Below are 19,429 nucleotides of genomic sequence, written 5' to 3' on the forward strand. Positions count from 1 at the left end.
CTGGATAATACTACTGTACCCAGAATACAGAAATGTTTTTCTTGAAGGAGGAATATTTTCATATCAGTGAATATTTTGCAAAAATTGCTAGATTTTTGCACATAAAGGATACATGATATCCTTTAGATATGTGATGGGCATTGTTTTGGTCTGAACAAGTTTCATAATAATTTCTGGATGCCACTCTAGATGGAACCCAGGAGGTCAGGTTGATGATTGGACTCAGTGATCTTGAAGGTCTTTTCCAACCAATAAGATACTGTGATTATATTAGCATCTATTAGCATAGTTGGAAGACATCTAGCAGAAATGAAACTAACTAAAGGAGCCAGGTCAACTCAGTCAACAAGAGTACTCTTTTGCTTTGGATCACTCACAACACAGGAGGTCTACACAGGACAATGAACACTAAGCAGAAGAGGCTCAAGAAACATTTTAAGCAATTACATACTGTTCTCAATACTGTTTTTTTTCAAAGCACTCATACACAGTGAGTAGGTAAAACTATTCCCAAGTTATTTCCTTGCTTTTATTTAAACAGGAAATCAGCTATCCCATTACACATGACTAATAAAGATGTTAATACTATCACTCCTTTCTAACAACATAATTAGATATATTATGGTCCTTTCCATAAATAAATCAACTGTCATTGCTGCCATGCTGACAGAGTGCATCTTTCTCTGACACCAGTATTTTACAATGCAACCATTTTTGCCCAAGGCAGTGTTGAAATTTAGGGTGTTCAAAGCGATATTTTTGGCCAATGTTTTGAGTGACTAGTGTGACAACAAACTGTCAGACAGAGAACATAAAGAGAGGACAGATAGACTATTGTTTTCTCTTAGTCCGTTCACTTTAACCAAATGTATTTCTTGGCAGTTCTTTTCCATAGTATCAGGCCAAGCTTGTCATCTCAATGTGTGTTCTTAGAATCATGCAACATTTTATACGGAATCACATTTTTCTTTCATTTCATCACCAGTCCGTTCTCAGCAGGCAGATTTGCTGTTTTATTCCAGATGTCTCCAGTAGCCAAGGAAACTATTTGCTTTTTTGCAAACTATGTTCACCTTGTCCTTTATCTTTTAAGATACAGTGTCTCTCTTCCCCTGGCTACCTCTACTCATTTTTCTTTAGACATGGAAAAGCATTTGTCCTGGTTTGGTCTGTGATAGAGATATTTTTCTTCTTAGTGGCTTGTATGGTGTTATGTTTTGGATTTGTGATGAAAACAGTATTGATCACACACTGATGTTTTACCTGTAGCAGAGCAGTGCTTCACAGAGCCTAGGACTTTTCAGTTTCTCATACCGCCCTGCCAGCAAAGAGACTGGGGGTGCAACAGGAGCTGTGGGGAGACACAGCCAGGACAGGTGACCTAGGCTAGACAGAGGGATGTCCCATACCACATGGCATCCTGCTGAACAATAAAAGCTGGAGGAAAGAAGGAGGCTGGGGGGACATTCAAAGCTAGGTATCTGTCTTCCCAAGAAATCGTTATGTGTGATGAGCCCTGCTTTCCTGGAAGTGGCTGAGCACCTGCCTGCCAATGGCAAGCAGTGAATGAACTCCTTGCTGTTTTGCTTGCTTGTATGGCTTTTGCTTTACCCAGTAAACTGCCTTTATCTCAATTCACAAGTTCTCACACTTTTTCCTTTCCAGTTCTCTCCCACATCCGACTGTTGAAGGGAGCGAGTGAACAGCTGTGTGGGACTGAGATGCCTGCCAGGGTTAACCACAACAATGTTGTAATATGCTTTGTACTTTCTTTTGCTTATTACTTGTACATAAAATTGAACAAGTAGCCAGTGCTACTGTAATTTTAATCCTGACTTTTTTCTCAGTTGCAAGTCATATTTTACTAGCTTTAATTTCAAGTACTGAAATCTCCACAGTACAAAAGCCAGAAATCTGTGGAGTCCATTCCACAAGGAATTGGTATATTTCAAATGTCACAGCACAGTAAAATATTTATGGATGAAAGAACAACAAGGACACAGGACCCCTATTCCATTTGAATATGTCTTTGCTTATCTGGCAGTGATCTTCTGCTTCAAGTGCTAATTTGTAATGTTTCCAAGAAGAAAGGAGAACTATGATCCTTAGTGTTCAATCCATTTTCTAATGCTACTCTTGATTGATTGTTCTACCCCTTTACATTATTTAGATTTTGCCTTTCACCCCTCTTTTCTGCTATCAAGTTAGCTCACTTGCTCTGCAATTTATTTTCTTCTGATTAAGCTCTACATTACATTCTCTGCAACTTAGCATTTGGACTGTTAGATTTTGGGTGTTTTCCTAGAGTGCTGATGTGCTTAAATAATCACTGATAGAGATAATTCTGTTAAATTCTGCTCCTTCTTCTGCCATCTATTCTGTGCAAATGGCATACCAAAAGACAAATAAAGTGATATGTCGCTGTTTTTGACCAACAAGGTGTGTTTAGTGCACCAACCAAATGTGACACAGAACATACAAGCACCCTAACCCATGCTGGGTATACTGTAGTACTTTCAGTTGATTGTTTTATTTTGAAAATCAATGATCAACATTTGCTTTTTTTCCTGCAATCTCACTTCCAGGTTTTTTCTGCCCTTTTAATGATACTCTGATACTTGATGCACTGGCGTGCTTCTCTCCTTGTGAACCTCCTCCCAGCAGCTGTCTCATGTATGAGTAGCAATGCAGTCATGGAGAGTTTGGTTATATTTTTGGTAGAAAACCTCTCTACTAAAAAATATTATTAGAAAACAAATGCTAGACAATTTTTACATAATCCTCCACCAGTCAAATTTTTATCATGCCTTTAAAGCTTTCTATCCCAGAATTCATCTGCTGAAAGAAATATTCCATGCCACTGAAAATTTGGATGCCTTTCCTGTACCTGAATTTAGCACTGACTTTTCCCCCTACAGTGGATGTCCAGCTAAGGTCAGTGAGTCAGTCTCTGTTAATATCAGGGTACTACCCGCTCTTTCTGACATAAGATCACTTTGGCTTGAGGTCAGCTGTCAGTTTTCCAGATACTTGTTTTTGTCCTGTGAAAATAGTTGCAGATTTTTGTTTTTCTGTATTCTCTGATAAGCATCCCAAACTTAATGTAAGCAATACCACTTCAATGTTTCTCTAGTTAGTATTATTCTGCAGTTGCATGCAGTGTATAAGCTGGATTGTTTTGCTCCTCTAGATGACATACCTGTTTAAAACAGTCTGCTACATAACAGTTCGAGTAGCTCCTACTCTAGGTACTCTTTTTTTTTTTTTATGATATTTTTGCAAAAATATTGCATAAATTTTGGTAAAAAAAAATATTTTGACACAAAGCCAAATATCCTAATTGCGAGTAAGTAACACATTAACAAAACCGTGTCTTAGAAAATAAAAATGTATTTCTGTGTAAATATAACAAAGGAACCACGTGAACTACAATAGTTCCCCACTGCAATTCCTTCTTTTTTTTTTGCTGTGTAATGAAAGAGAGGAGCATTCTCTAAAGAGCACCTTGCATCCCATGGCAGTGATTTGGGAGTGAGCCCACTTGTATTCATAACCACTAGGTGTTTCAGTGCATGCTATAGGAATGGAGTCACTGGCAGAAGAATATCCTCATGTTTCAGGACTGCTGGGGACTTCTGTGGGTAGACACAACTGAGTACCTGCCTAAAGCTGAGTGTTCATGAAACTCCATTTAGAAGGGAAATAGAAGAGAATATGAAGCTGCTCTATAGATGAAAAACTCCTCAGGGATTTAGGCAAAACAATTCAAAAGCCCGATGCAGGCAAAGAAGATGTTGGCACCTGACCTATCTAGATCCCACAGAGTCTCCCACCTATTGAGCCACATTTGCCTTTCATGCATATTCCTTCTCTCTTTCTGAAATTCCTTTCTGCCCAAACTGGCATGCATGTGTAGCAATGGACTGTTTTTACCCATTATGTGTGAAAAAAAGCATGGAAGATAGAAATTATTGCATCAAAAGAGTGCACTTAAACTATTCATTTTGGTAAGCACAATTTTATATCTGGAAGTCTAAAACCCTGCCTATAAGGTTGAGCCACAAGCATTTCAATTCATGAAACATTTAGCCACAAAGAACCGACTCCATGTGCATCCCTGTTCACCGAGTGACTGTTCTTAATACCACCCATAAAATACCCAAGGAGTAGCTCTCAAACTAGGATACCCCATCAGGATACGTTCCAGTGAAAGACGTTAAGTTGGCTGCTGCCACCATGTTCTATATCAACTGTAATTCTTATCTTCCTTTAAGTTTGAGCCTACCCACCCAGGACCGGGTTACTAATTTGCAGCCTATCAGCGATACACAGATAGGCTGAAGCAATGCTGGCTAAGGCACCCGAAGCCAAGAGTCCTCCTTCTTGACCCTGGCTGGCAACAGAAATAGCATTTAGACCTACGGGCCTTGCACAATCCTGGAATTTCCGCAGCAAAATTCTCGGTATGCCCAGGCTGACCAAGAAACCAAGACCAAGTTAAGGTGGCAATCCCTTTTTAGTGTCTATTTGTGCAGCTTTGCCTGTCACGACCTTGGTGGAGGAGTCCCAGCCGGCGGGGGTGCCCAATGCCAAACGCGGCCACCCATCGGGAGCCAGAAGCGAACCTGCTGGCAAGTGGGAACCATGGCTTTGAAACGCCCGGCTCCTGCAACAAGTCCCCTTATCGACACGGTTTTATGGCAGCTTTTTATCTTCTACGCCGCCGCCCACCGCGTCAAGCCGTGCTCGGGGCTATTGCCTAACCACGCAGCAGCAAGCCTAATTTCTGAAACGCGTTTCGAAACCCGATTTCAGTGGCAGAGCCCAGCCGGGTGGGCGCAACCCAAGTCGCCCCTCGCCTCGTAGCCTCGACCGGCCGACGGCTGCGGTGCCAGCCCCGAGGCGACGGTGAGGGGCGCCCACCGGCAGCCTCCCCCCCGGCGGGGCGCGGCCCCGGCCGAGCATTGCAGGCGGAAATCCCCAGCGGGAGGAGACGTGGGAGGGAAAGGGGAATGGCCTAAAGCCGGCCAGCAGCGGGCTCAACTCAATTCAGCTCAGCTCAGCTCGGCACAACACGGCTCGGCTCGGCACGGCGCGGCTGCGATGGAACCGCGGGGGTGAGCGGAGGGGCCCCGGGGTGGGAGGCATTGCGGAGCGCTTGGGTTAGGGGGCAGCGGCTGGGGGGCTTTGCTACCCTTCCCCGGGCAGCATGTTGTGCTGGGGGTGGGCTGGGAAAACGGGGGCAGGCTGGGCACCTCGGGGACCCGCAGCACGGGGGGCGCCGGGCTCCTCTGCTAGGACATGACCCGGGGCGGTGGTGGCAAAGCCCTGCCTGCGCGGGGCCGGCTGGCCCTTTTAGGAACATTTTTGCTCCTTGAAGGGGTTGTGGGGAGCAGTCGAGCTCGTGTTGCTTAAGTTGGTGCTGTCTTGAAGCGGGTGTTGGAAAAGCCGGGTGGCCAAGCCGCCGCTTGGGGCACCTGCTGTTGGATGCGAGAGGAGCTGTGCTGCTGCGAGGCTGGGCACGAAGCGAGTCTGTGGGGCAAAAGCCCCGAAGTTGTTACTACAAGGGTCAGGGCATCTTTTGTCTGGCTAGTTTGTGCCAGAACGGCAGCATCCCTTGGGTCTGAAATAAGCAGCGTGTGAAAACGTTGAGGTGGTAGTAAGAATAAGCTCACTGAGCAAGAATGTATGAAAGAGGAAGTGCAACTTTCTCCCGTTTCACATGACATCAAAAAAGAAAAATAGAAGGGGAAGGTGTGGGAAAGAATTGAAATTAAAAAAAAAAAAAAAAAAAAAAAAAACTTTAAAAAGTTTTTTAAAATGTTTTTAAAGCTTTTTTTTTTCAATGGAAATTAATGCAATTACACCTGAGGTTAGCGGAGTTCACTGACAGTGTGATGAACGCATGATCAGAGCCTACATACAGGACAAAAGACAGGTTTTTCTGCAGGCGAGAGTTTCTCCCCTTTTCTATTAGGAGCTCGGCATTAAAGCTACTCCATGGGAAGGTTTGGATGAGACAGCCCATAGACTATCACAGCTGCAAACTGCTAGTTGGAGGATGAACGTCTATAGATCTGTTCAATCTTGACTGTGACATTATCTATTAAAATAGCAAATCAAAACCTGCTTTGTTTACATACATCAAATAATCAGCGCTGGCTGACTAGATGAAAGTTCGTTGGCATCAGCAAATACCTAGCCTGGGAAATTCCCTGCAGAGTCCCCTAGAGAGTATCAATTGTTGTTCTGTATTTCATTCAAATGACTTACTATATCAATAGTTTCTAATTTAGGCAGGAAAGAGCAAAACAAACACAACCGCGGGATTAAGATTCCATTCAGGTGATCTTTTCAAGGCAGACATCCATGAGCCTGGCACAAAAAGTATATTAATCTTCCTGCACAGAATACAAACACGGCAAAACTACAATATAAAACCCCACGCACCAAAAGTTGCAGCCACAAAAAGGAGCAGAGCTGCCTCCTTGGGGTGTTTAGGTGTGTTTACTTGGGAGACTTTAGAGCTGATGGTAGATTTGCTAAAATAAGTGTTAGAGCAGTAATGTTGCACAGTAGACATCCACTTAAACTTTTTTAATCTCATCTATGAAACCAGTTTGGAGAACATAAAAAGGAAAATAAACATTTTTTTCCTCATATAAAAGTACACTGACTCTTTCTTAAACTCTGCCCATCTCATTTTCTGGATGTGGGGCTTCAAATGTAGGTTGATTTTTTATTTTTTTTTTGTTAGGACGCCCTTTGCTTTCTTCGTGGGTAGCCAAATATGTTTGGGCAAATAATCATAATTTTCCTAGGGGTAAGGGTAAGTGTGAGACCCTTCTCCCCAGCAGAGGAGACTCAATTTTGGCCCTGCCAGCTGGTGGGAGCAGAGCTGGGAAGGAGCAAAGCTCTTGTGTGGGAGACCCTGGGGCTCACTCCTGGTGGGCATGGGGTGCTGGGAGCTCTCCCCCTCACTCCCAACCCTTGGTTCAGTGTTGGACCTGGCTGAGGGCTGAGAGGAAGCCATCAGTGTGAGCTCACACTCCAGCATAAGCCCCAGCTTGCAAAAACAAGTTGGGGAAACTGGAGATGAGCAGGTGTCCTGCTGCCCATTGGCTCGGGTTTGCAACCTGGGGCAACATCAAGGTGGGAAAACAGGCACGCAGCTCCATCCCCAGACCTTTCCAGCATCTTCCTTGCCACAGAAGTCTGGAGAGCATGACTTATAGCTAAGTATGGTCACTGAAGGGCTATTTTAAATTAACTTTTGGGAAAGTCCTGCACATTTATCTTTCTCAAAGCCCTGTGGGATGAGAGTTAAATCACTTGTGCTTTACAGATAAACTAGGTTTTCTTGTTGATTTATCCCTCTGGAGTAATAAAATGTGCCAAATTCTTTCCAACAAAACCTTCGGACAACTCTGTGCTATCACACATTTCCTGTTTATGTGATTTACTGAGCTCACAAATTGTGAGCAGCACAGTCAGCTGCTTGTTGTCCTTCAACAAAACAAAATTGTGACTCGTGTATTACCAGCACAACAGCGGGATGCGGGGCTTGACCTGGACCTAAGCCCATGCAGTTGCTCTCCCTCCCAGTGATCACAGTACCAGGCAGAGACTGCTGGATCTCCAGTCCATAGCTTGTTTGTAGCAAGAAAGATGGGCACAACACTGGTGTCAGGTCTGGTGCTCTGATTCCAATATTAGTGCATTTTGCTTCTATTTGTGGCCTTGACCACCCACCCACAATTAGGTTATTTGAACAAGAAGTTTTGCAGCTGTCAAAAAATGCAAATGCTTAATGGGAATTTGCATAATTGCCACTAGTACTTAATTTATCTACTTCTGCTACTATACTGAAACAATCAATATTATGTTTATCACTTATGTAAACAATAGGGAAGCTAACATCTGTTGTATAACATCTCTGGTTTTTATTTTTTTTTAGCTGTGGATTTCTGTTACTGTCCCTTCATATTCTGAGAGCTGGTAAGTTGAGAACACTTCATTTAAAATTAAGCTGTCCTCCTTACAAGAGTTTGGCAAATGAGCAGATTAGTCACAATATGTGTAATATAAGCATCTGCATGTTTTCAGCAAGACTCTTGAGAATTCCTCAATGTGAAATGTTCCTGTGACATGCATCAAGAAAAGAAAGAAAAAATCAATTTCAATGAGTTTCCATACAGAGACTAGCAAAGCATCATATGGATGCTCTTGTTCAGATTGCTGTGCTTGCTTCACAAATATCCCCCTGTACTTATTTCTGAGTGCGAGCCAGAGGCTGTAGAAATGGTTGTTGATAGACAGATCTAACATGCTTGCATAAAGTCAATACTCACAATATGGCTAGGATTATACATTGTTGTATCTCAGTGCTCAGTATTAGTAAGTCTCTTACTACAGTTCCAAAAATCCCTTTCAGAACAAAGATAAGGTTAAAGGACATCACCTGGTGATACTTAAATATTTTTAGAGTCTGTTCTCCTCCATTCTTGCTTAATGACTGAGAAGAACCTCAACAAAGTCATCAAGAAAGCCCCCTGGTGCCAAAATCAGGACAAACTGTATAAGATTCAGTCCCAGTTGATGCTGGCTGGCCTGTCCTAAAGAAGACCAGTGAATGAGGTGCCCCCAGGCAAAGTTTTCTACAGCATCACTTTTCCTGCTGCTACATGGGGTTTCCCCAAGCCTGAGCTGCATCATTCCAGCTGCAGTTCAACCTTGTTGCTTCTTGTTGCACCCAGCAGAGGACGAGGGCCTGGAGAACAGATACAACCTTCCTCCCTGAAAGCAGTGAGCTCACTTCAGTGGTGTTTTTAAACCAGAGTGCCCAACTCAGACTTGTGGGTGAGCTCCTTCGGAGTTCAGTGCATCAACACAAAGACATATTGCCCTTTACCTAACACGCTGTCACCTCCCACCACACCACGCTCTGATCTACACTTCTAAACCTTCACTGCCATCATCCTTCTTTCCCTAGTTCACTCCCCAGCATGATTCTTTCTCTCACCCAGCACCATGCCTCACCCTCCTTTACCCAGTCCAGCATTTACATATACTGCTCTGGTCTCAGCAACCAGTATCAATGGAGGTTTTCCAGCTGCTATGGTGGAGGAGAGGTGAAAGGCTGCCTCTGTCCTCCTTGGAGATCAGGAAAACTGCTCTTTATTGTGCTAGCCTATATCAGCTGATTCTCAGAGGCTGTGCATGTCTAATAGATGTGTCACTATCTGTATCTGGGCATGCTAGTTTCCCATCTGAGTATGTTTGTTGAGAGGGTTACACCCTTGGTAATAATAAAAGGTTATTGCTATGACCTGCCCACTTTGAGACACGCTGTTTTGTGTTTTTCTTTACCTGCGTTTTTAATTACTTTCGTCTCAAAATAATGGAAGCACTCTTTCTTATCAGGGTTTCCAGTCTTCGTGATTTCTCTTTGGCATTTTTCTCATTAAAACAAAAAAAAAAAAAAAAAAAGTGATTATTAATGCGTTAGGACTTGCATATGTGTCTGCAGTCAGTCCTAGTCAGTTTAGTCTGTCTGCCTTCCACCCATAGGGCAGGGAACACTTAGTTCCCTGAGTTGATCCTCAGAAAGAAATAATCAGGAGGCTTGGTATTGTAAAAGGTACCTTGGAAAGTACAGAGTAGAGAATTAGGTGCTGACGAAAAGGAGCAAGTCAGGACGTAAGAATGACCATGAAATGACCACTAAGTGAGAATACTCTCCTGCCTGTTATAAATACTAATACTAACTCCCTTTGTTCTCCCTCTCTTTTTATCTTTATAGTTGCTGCACTGGAGGAGACGATTGTTATCAGTAAACTTGGAGATAATGCTACACTGAGTTGCATTTATCCAGGAAAAGAACTCAGCTTAAATAATCTACGGGTGTACTGGCAAATAGATGATGTTCAAGAGCAGTGTTCAGTAGTACATGCGCTGATCTCCGGTCAAGACAATGAAAGTGAACAATGTATTCACTTTAAAAACAGGACTCAGTTATTGTGGGACAGACTGGGAGAAGGCGATTTTTCTCTGCTCCTACTAAATGTCAGCCAGAGCGATGAGCGCAAGTACAAATGTGTAGTGCTGCAGACAAATGAATACACCCAAGTAGTTCACCAGGCACAAGTGGTTCTCAGCTTAGCAGGTAAGAACTCTTACCACTTGCATGTACTTGCCCAAAGTCTAACTCTGTTTTTTCCAGTTAGTGCCATTTCAATACTGTATGTAAATATACCCTTGAGTTAGAAACCTTCTTCAATACTTTGTTGAAATGAAATCTGCTTATTTTAAATGCTACAGATGGGGAATCTAAAACTGGGAGAGCAGCTGTAACAACTATTTATCCAGTGTTGGGCTTTTTTTCAAGTTGACTTTCATTAATATGGAATGCTTTTCATTAATGTGAAATGAAATTAATATTTCATTGATATGTTCTTGCACATGACTGGGTGACAGCGACTTAAGTTGCTCTGTTCCTTGGGGTTTGGCTTCAGCTTTCTGCCCTGCCAGCAGTTCTTTCAGATCTTTGGCTTATGAACCAAGCCTGTATATGTTTTCTTTTCAAGTTGTGAGGGTCTTGTGAAACCCAGAACTTCTGCTTCAGAAGCCATGTCAAAGTTCTGTCTTTTCAATACGTTTCAAAATCTTGACAAACATTTCTTTTTCTCTTTCTCTCCAGCTAGCTACAGCCAACCAATACTCAGCGGACCAGTAACAAACAGTAACAGTACTGGAGAAGTGACTTTCAGCTGTAGCTCTGACAACGGGTACCCAGAACCAAATGTTTACTGGATAAATAGGACGGACAACAGTCGCTTGCTTCCATCAGAGTTGATCATCACCCTCCATGACGATGGCACTTACAGCGTTCTTAGCACACTGAAGGTTAAAGCAACTTCTGATATGCAAATAGAGTGCTTCATAGAAAATAAAAGACTGCAGGAAAATATATCAGCCAACTGTAAGTTCCTTCACGATACATCTTCATGTTTTCTAGATAGCGGATAGAGCCACACTGGTTGATATATCTGTAGTAGTTCTATCATGCTCTAATGAGGGGCATACTAAAATTCAGTGGTTCTAAAAAAAAATGCTGAGAAAGCTCAGTTTTTTTTTTTTCCTCAAGCTAGGTCTGCTTTGCCATGGAATTAATGTTTACTTCTGACTTGATCCACATTGCCAAACACCCCATCAAGCGCGTTGTGACGATGGCATTGAGCAGCTATTGCTCCCAAGGCAGTCACTAGGCTCTACCCTTGGGTTCCTTGCAAACATGACTGCTTGAGGTGAAGTAATTTTTCAAGTGTTGCCATGCAGTGGACGTGTGGTTCCTGACCCCCTGCCCCATGGCTTTGCATCACTCATATTTGTTTTGTGCTCTGCTTGGTTTTGAAGTTCTGTTTTAACTTACTTAAAGTTAGTTTAACTTTAGTTCTAACTCAGCACACTGCTTAAAGTAGGCCTGTAACAAACAGGTAGCATTAGCCCAATAGAACAACTCTCCTAATGTCACAAGTGTAATAAAATGTATGCTGATGATCTAAGTGACCAACAGCAAGAACAAGTATTTAGCCTCACAGCTCTTCACTAAACTGGAAAGCCATTAACAAAGAAAAGCCGTGAGAAGTTACAACTGTAGTACCAATAGTAAGTATCACAGTCCCTAACCTGCTGTGGAGAGAAGCTGTCTGGCATGGTCCTGCTTCCTTCCCAGGTTTCTGCATCTGCTGCAAGGAGGCTTGGCCATTTGTGTAACTGTTGGTGGATATCTGCAGTTAGTTTACCTAAGCAAGTGATTGCATATTCTGAATTTAACAAGACTGATCCCTCAAACATAGCCAAGCAATATAGATTATGCAGTTTCCATGAACAAAAATCATGTGCATGAGGAAAAATTGAACAATAGACTGTTTATGTGGTAGCATACCATTGCTGTCATCTCAAATTAAAGGAAAACTAAGTAGCATTGTCATTAGTTTTTTTATTGACATTGCCATATTGTATTCTGGGGAAAAAAAAAAAAAAAAAAAAAAAAAACTTCATCTTATTAGTTTTTATTTGTTTCTAAAGGCACTATCACACTTGAAAAAGAGTAAGAGATGTAATTTGAAACTCAGTTTTCAGCAGTCAGCGAGAATTCATGATTAACTTAAGAGAGATTTTCACCCAGTTTGATGATACTATCAGACTTGTATTATAGATTCTGTATAGATTTATCTCCCACTGAGTCGAGATACAAGCTCAAATATGCAGTCTCCCAAGTGGCAGGAAAGAAGAAAGAAAATGAAGGATCCACCTGTGTAGTGTGATGATAGAGAGGAATAAACTGGCACTGTATGATTATATTAACAAGCCATGTAAGATAGAAACATGCCTTGCTCAGAAAAAATACCACCATAATCACAGTGATATGAATAGCATAAATATTTAGTCCCTCAGAATTTTTATTTATTTACATAATGTGTGGTCAAATAATTGCCTGGTATGAAGTGTGCAAACTTATGCCTTATTACATCTTTTTTTTTTCTATTTTTTCTAGACACACAGGAAAAGCAAAATAATGGTTCTAATACAGAAAGTCACAAAGACCTGGAAAAAGGTGGACGAGGTGCTCAAGCAGCTGGCATCATTTCTATTGTCATTCTGCTAGCTCTTCTAGCTGTGTTAATCTGCTGGCTGTGGAAACATCGGTCTTCCAAACTAGTGTCATACACAGGTAATGAGGACCTTAATTTGTGTGACCAAATCTGAAGGGTTATTTTTCATTTGCCAAAATATGCAACGTTATTCAATGCATGGAAGGAAATAAATTCCCTGCATACAACAGCAGGAAATCACACTGGTACAAAATACCTGAGGTGCCCTGGGGAGGACATATAATGCCCCACAGCATGTTACTGTGCATGATTTTCTGCTAATGCACCTGAACCTTACAGAAATTAACCGCTGGATATAGGAGTAGCTCAGACTTTGTGCCAGCTCAGGCCATAGTTTCTCAGCTGCAATTCCTGCAGGCTGCTTCTGGACAGGTGGAAGGGATGTGCCTTCATGGAACAGGACTGGGGTTAGTAACTGGTTCTGCTTAGCCCAATCCCAAGCAAAAAATCAGGATAAGTCTGTCCAGAGAGCTTTAGAGTCACTGACTGGGCAACTGATGATTCGAGATCCCACTGGGAATTTCCTAAGTGGTTTCCTACAAGTTAGCTGTAAAGCACTGCTATAGCTGATGGCTGTAAGTTCTCACTGTCACTTCATGTTATACATGTGTCCACTTGTATATCTACGTTTGCCCATATGTAGGGCTCTTAATGTTTAGCAAGACAGAAAAGGTGGCTCTAAAAGATGTCTTGCGAACCAGACTGAGTCTGCTGATGTACATGAGTACTTAGTGTAAGCCACTTTACAGCGATATGAGAGCTAACATCTAAGAAAAAGGAGTGGGGCAGCCACACTTTTCACAAGCAAGAACAAGGTACACTTTCAAACCATGCCCTCTTCTTCCTGGCTAGCAAGTACAGTTGCTCCAGAGAAGACCTAGAGAAAGTGGGGTAACAATCTTGCCCAGCCTCCGTAGCAGTTGGCAGGGGCCATGTTCTCTCTTCAGGAACAACCCAAGAGTGGTGCAGGGGCACTCTGTCCCAAAACATGGAGCAGTGCTGTTGCTTTAAGCACAAAATGTATCCTTGCTGAAACAGTGACCTAGACTGTAAGCAAATAGAGGATGGACCCCATTTTGCTGTCCAAAAAGAATTTAGAAGAGTAAACCCTACAGCATTGGTGGATGTTGCTTAATATTAATGCCATTAGTGTTAAGACTTTGGTTATCTATGCTCCACACTTAACACGCTATATTTATTTATTTCAACAGATGTCCAACCAAATGAAGACAACAGAAAACTTAACTGTAAGTATTAAAAATATGCTACTGTATTTGTCTCAAAAATTGCTTAACTTTTCAGTACAATAACTTCAGTACTCATATTCACCACAAAGTCTTTGGGTTAGATTTACTGGATGTTATAAACACTTTATGTTGATGAACCTCAGCCTGTGCATACCCAATTAAAAAAAGAAAAAAAAAAAAAAAAAAAAAGTACTCTCATTTCCAAGCAAAAAAAAATGAGAAAAGTTCAGACCTTCAATATTATTATAAGTAAGACTGCAATATTGCAGGCCAGTTGGTTTAGCAATTCATTTATCATCTATAGTGGAGTGAAAAAAAAAAAAAGGACAAAAAAACAGGACCTTTGGAAAAACAAGCTCAGCACAGGGCACTTGTGAAAGTACATAGAAGATGAAATACCTGCCTATTTTATGTTTCATTTGGTAGTTCTACTGAGGCAAATAACTATTATCTGGCTAGCTGTCTTTGCAGAACAGACAGAAAATACTGTGATTCTACCACAGCTTGTAGTAGTTAAAGCAACAGAAAATATAGTCTGCATTAAGAGATGCTGTGAATGAACCCAAGTGATAATATCAAGCAGAAGCAAAACAACCCTTAAAAATGCCTAAAACGTTTGTGTCATAAAAACTGGATTAATGGTCAGTTGTTTTCCAGACCCGTCATGCAATTGCAATCTGACCCACAACAGTTTTGTTTGCTAAACAACAATAGACATTACACTGTTTCTGTAGAGGTTAATGTAGAAAGAATAGATTTTGTCCTTCAGATAAGAAAGTATTTTCTTTTTTTTTTTCCTATGGGTTGCATTAACATAATCTTAGCTATTTACTAAATGTCAACTTCTTCCTCGCCTGACTTATACCAGGCCCTCTGTGATCAGACCTCTGGACTTATTCCTTAAGTAGTCTCTGGACTTATTCTTTAAGTAGAAAAACCTCTGTGGCATAAATAGGAGTAAATATTTATTTTATATTGAAGGCCACTATGGCACAATTTGTTCATTAAAAACAAAACAAAGACACTTCCCTTCCAGACACTATGTTTCCCTTTGCGCATCTGCACCATTTGCGGAAGAGGAGGTGGGACAGCAGCATTGGTGGTTCGCTGCTGTCAGAAACTGACCTACTTCTGAGGGTTGTTGTCTGCCAACAGAGCCATGGGAGACATGGAGGCAGTACAGTCCTAATTTACCCTTAAACTGGGTCACCCAAATAAGAGTCCAAAACCTGATGCAAGATTGTCTGTGTTTGTTTAGACTGGAAAAGGCAAGGCCATGCAGGGACAGAATAACAACCCTCTTTGGAGAGTCCTTATGAAAATGGAACAAGTTATTTATTGTACTAACCCCACAGAAACAACACTTAAGGCACAAGAGTCTTAAAAAAAGGAAGATTTAAACTGCATGTTAGGAAAGCATCTCTTCTATGGGTCATAGTAGTTCAGCACCAAGGTTCAGGGAGTCTGTGCAGGCTGTCAAGTCTCCATCAGTCCAGACTCATTGCTGGCCTGTTTTCTTTCACCAAAAGAAGAAAAGGGTATCTGTCAGAAATGGTCTCAAAATACCTGGTGCTGCCATGGGACAAGAAGATGGGCTCCTGGGGAAATTCTAGCTTGACTGAGTGATTACTGGAGATTTTCAAGTGAGTTGTGTGTTGGTCAGGGAGTAAAGTACTGCAGAAGTTGCAGCCACAGGGAAGCTCTGCTGTGGCTTTCTGCTTTTCAACATTGTAAATAAGTTTGTACTTCTTGTGGTTTGACTTTATGAAGATAAGATTGTTTTGGGGGTTGGAATCCCAAATACTGAAAAAAACATGAAGAACCTATTGACACTAGCTTAGCTGTTACAAAGGGAAAGAAAAGGAAAAAAAAAAAAAAAAAAAAGGAAACTGGGAGAAGGAAGGATGCAAAGAATAGCTTCATCTCAGTAGTGTTAGTCTCTCCAGATGCCCATTGCAGTTGGTGGGGCAGGATGCTTCCACTGAGAAGAAATGTGGAACTGGAGCTAATGATGCTTTTATAAATTGTTCTCTGGAGGGATCCCTCCACTGCCTGTACAGGAGCCTCAGGGAGGTGGTTTCACTTGACCACAAGTAGGCTTTGTGCATCTCTTTCTCTGAAGTAGCTTAAAAGAAACCAAAGGTGCCACTGACATCCATTAAAGCTTTGCAGCTCAATCCATTGGTTACATAGGATAAAACAACTCTAGGATGTGATTATTTCAGTGTTTGTTTGTTTGTTTGTTTTTCCTTATTCTTTTTCTTAAAATGTCGCTTTATTTTCACAGCACCTGTCTAAAGAAGTCTGCCAACAATTTGGGCAGCTGGAGGTGTGTCAAGAGGAGCATCACCCTCTATCTCAGCAGCAGCATTGCTTGTAATACAAGTGGCATATTTCTGCAGTGTGGGAAGATTGATGGCAAAAAGCTTCTCCAACAAAGAGAAAGCCAAATCTGTTGGATTTCTGTTCCAACCAGCTGAGCTAACCACTTTGGACAGTCTTCTGTGATAGTCTGTCAGCATTCTGAGCTCCTGAACTGGGGAAAGCAATAAGCCTAGGACTTAGGTACTCTTTGCCAGAGCACTGAAAGCTGATGAGCACCCATCCTGTCGTCATCACCATTGAGGAATTTGTTACAAGGAGAAGCAACCGTGTTTCAGGAGCATGGGAAGTTCTCTCTTCCCACAGAGCTTCCTTCTCCTTAACCTAACAAAGACTACTGAATGTGAAGAGAGGCAGCTAAAAACGAAAAAAAATAAAACTGAAGGACTTTCTGCAAATGGAAATTGTGACTTTTTCCACCTTTCACACTCTACAGTACATCCTTTCGTTGTTTGATTTCACCAGATGCATGTTATTGTGTACAGAAATAGCTATAGCATTTTGACCAAGTCCTACCAAAACGTGCCTTACTATGACAGGGTAAATGTATATGAATGTATTAACAGAAGGAAAGCTCCTTTAAATGCACTTGATATTAAAATTTTATTCTTTACCAAATATTCCACCAAAAAGGGGACTTCTACTTTTGACAGAAGCTATTGCTTGCTGTGTGAAACAACGGTCTGTGGAAATCAGAATGATTAAAAATAGTGCTCTCCACTATGCTACTGTCAGGCTACCTGGACATAACCCTTTCTTGATGGAACGAAATCTATGGTCAACCTCTGTTCAGTTCAGCTTGTCTTTGTTTAAGACCAGCAGCTTACAGAGAGTTCTTTTAAACTGAATTTTTCCATACCTCTCCTTGTTTCTCATCCCTCCACTGAAGAAACAGGAGCGTAGACTGTATCGCTGCGTTGTCCGTGAATGTTCTTGGTTTATCAATGGCTAAAGCAAGTGAAAGGGAAAGAAAGCCAAGAACTGCACTTGCTTTTGCCAGCAACTGTGCCTCACTGGTTCAGTATTGATTCATCCAGGAGCAAAATGGATGAAAATAGCAATGCAACTTTGTAGATTTTGAAGGAGGATGAATTTACATTAGTTCTTGTTTGGGTGGGGCACTTCTTGCCAGCTTGTTGGGGCAGGTGCTGATGATGATTTTAAAACCAAGTCCTGGATTCTCCTGTGCTGGTTGCTAGACTAAAATTCTACCATTTTTATGAGTATGTCACAGCCATGTTTGACCTGGCTCTGCATAGAGAAGTCCCTCCAGTGTCAACCATGAGTTAGGATGTTATTTTTGTATTAAGATCAGCTTTCAAATATGAGTGAAGTAAAGATAAATTTTGTTGTCTTGTTATCCCAACACACAAAATCCCAAGACATTTGGCAATAATTCCATTATCTTTTGTTGAAACAATACCCCCACGTAGGCTCAGGGTTTGGTAACTGCACACCACCGTGTCGGTATTTGGTGGGAGTCTCACAGGCTCAGCCTCTATGGCATTTAAGGGAAGGGTCAGTTTAGCTCTCATTTGATGCAATCCAGGCTTATTTGCCAATTTAAATAGGATAAAGAAGTTAAAGAAAAGCCAAGCTACAAATGAATAATTAAGATCCTGTTTAGATTGCAAGTAGCCGTGTACAGAAGTGTTTTTAAAGATGTTTTCTCTGTTAATGTTAAAAAAATGTATTGTGTATTTGCTAACTTTGATTGTCTGTGAAACTACTTTGTTTTATTTATTAATTCCATTTTTGTCCTGTGTTATCTTCCAATCTATAAGTGTAACATATGCCATCAGTTACAGCATTTAGCTCACAGTATTTGTCAGATAAAGTAACTTACAACATCTCAGTAATCTTAAGTCTCAGCTTTTTCTCATCTCCTCCCTTTTCTATTAATCTGTTAGATATCTATTGAGTCCATATCTAGTCTTCAGTGAACTCTAAATGGAATTTGCCTGAAGAAAGAATGCAAGCTTGCAGACACCATAAAAATGTGACCGTCACCTATGCCGATGTTAAGGGTAGCCATTTCCTAGTGGTTCAGTGAGATAGTTCCTCGCTCTTTATCGTATAAAGTTGGTTTGTGCAGCCTCTTTGATGCTGTTAGAACTGACAGAAGCCTTTTCTAAAAATAGGTTTCCTTTTTATATTCTGCCTGGGCAAGAAGCTGAAGCTGTTCAGAGATGTTAGTGACCCCCGTATGTTATTGAGCTAATTAGACCAGAAGGGGTTCTTATTTCTGGATTACTTCATGGTGCATAGTGAACACATGTAAATGCAACAACTTGCTCTTGCAAAATCCATGCTTTAAATTGGTTTAGGTTTCCAGCTATTTTTGGAGGCAAGTAAATCCTAGATGACAGTTGTTTGTTAGCATTCAAAGGACTTGGAAATCCTGTAGTAACAGCTCTTTTCATCACATACCATGTTTAAGTTTTAAATAAAATCTGTTAATTCTCCTTTATGTCTGACTAAGTCTATCAGCATGTAAAGACAAGTCACTCCAAACTGTTGCCCCAGCTAAAGTGAGTTTTACTGTCAGCCGCATTCCTCATGGTGTATGAGTGCTCCTTTCCAAAGCCCTCAGATGAGGAGGGACTGATGCAACACAGAGGCTTGACAAGCTTTGCTCTGTACCTTGAACAAATGAAATGAAAGATATGCGGTAGCCCAAAGATAGTATAAAGCCTGGGTGGACACATCCTTTTCTTGCCCACCTCAACAACACCCTAGCAGAGCAAACATACAACAAACCCTCCCTCTCCCAGAACTGAAACCATTTTACTGCACTGACATGGGTCAGTGTTGCCCTTGGTCACCAGTATCACTCTGTTTCCTTTTTTGTTAAAAGGCATCAGCATACATGAACTGCATGTGTCAAGCAACATAAACACCTTGCACAGGAAAGCACCGCTTGGTGTAGCGTTGTGGGAACGCTCTGAGAAACGGACTTTCACAGAAAAGTGAAAGGCTCTCATTGTGGGATGGCTGGTAAACCACAGGTGGAAAGCCCCCAAGAGAAACCATGTTGCTACTTAGTGATCTGAATCCATCCTTCCTATAGTCATGTTTATTATTTAAATCCTTTCACCTGTGTGAGCTAAAAACTCAAAAACA

The 19,429-nt window shown here is 41.5% G+C and overlaps 2 protein-coding genes across 5 annotated transcripts in view; one reads left to right on the forward strand and one right to left on the reverse strand.

Moving 5' to 3' along the window:
- LOC311430409 (uncharacterized protein) overlaps positions 1-19,429 on the reverse strand; it is a 237,439-nt gene that overhangs the window by 177,905 nt on the left and 40,105 nt on the right. The window lies entirely within an intron of this gene.
- On the forward strand, positions 5,001-18,771 carry ICOSLG (inducible T cell costimulator ligand). Its single transcript, XM_084511490.1, has 7 exons — positions 5,001-5,117; positions 7,958-7,998; positions 9,803-10,165; positions 10,700-10,981; positions 12,560-12,736; positions 13,889-13,924; positions 16,212-18,771. Exons 1-7 carry the CDS (start codon positions 5,104-5,106, stop codon positions 16,220-16,222), a joined length of 924 nt encoding a protein of 307 aa, XP_084367616.1. The 5' UTR covers positions 5,001-5,103; the 3' UTR covers positions 16,223-18,771.

Source organism: Aythya ferina (genome assembly GCF_964211825.1).
Source record: "Aythya ferina genome assembly, chromosome: 1".
NCBI classification, from domain to species: domain Eukaryota; kingdom Metazoa; phylum Chordata; class Aves; order Anseriformes; family Anatidae; genus Aythya; species Aythya ferina.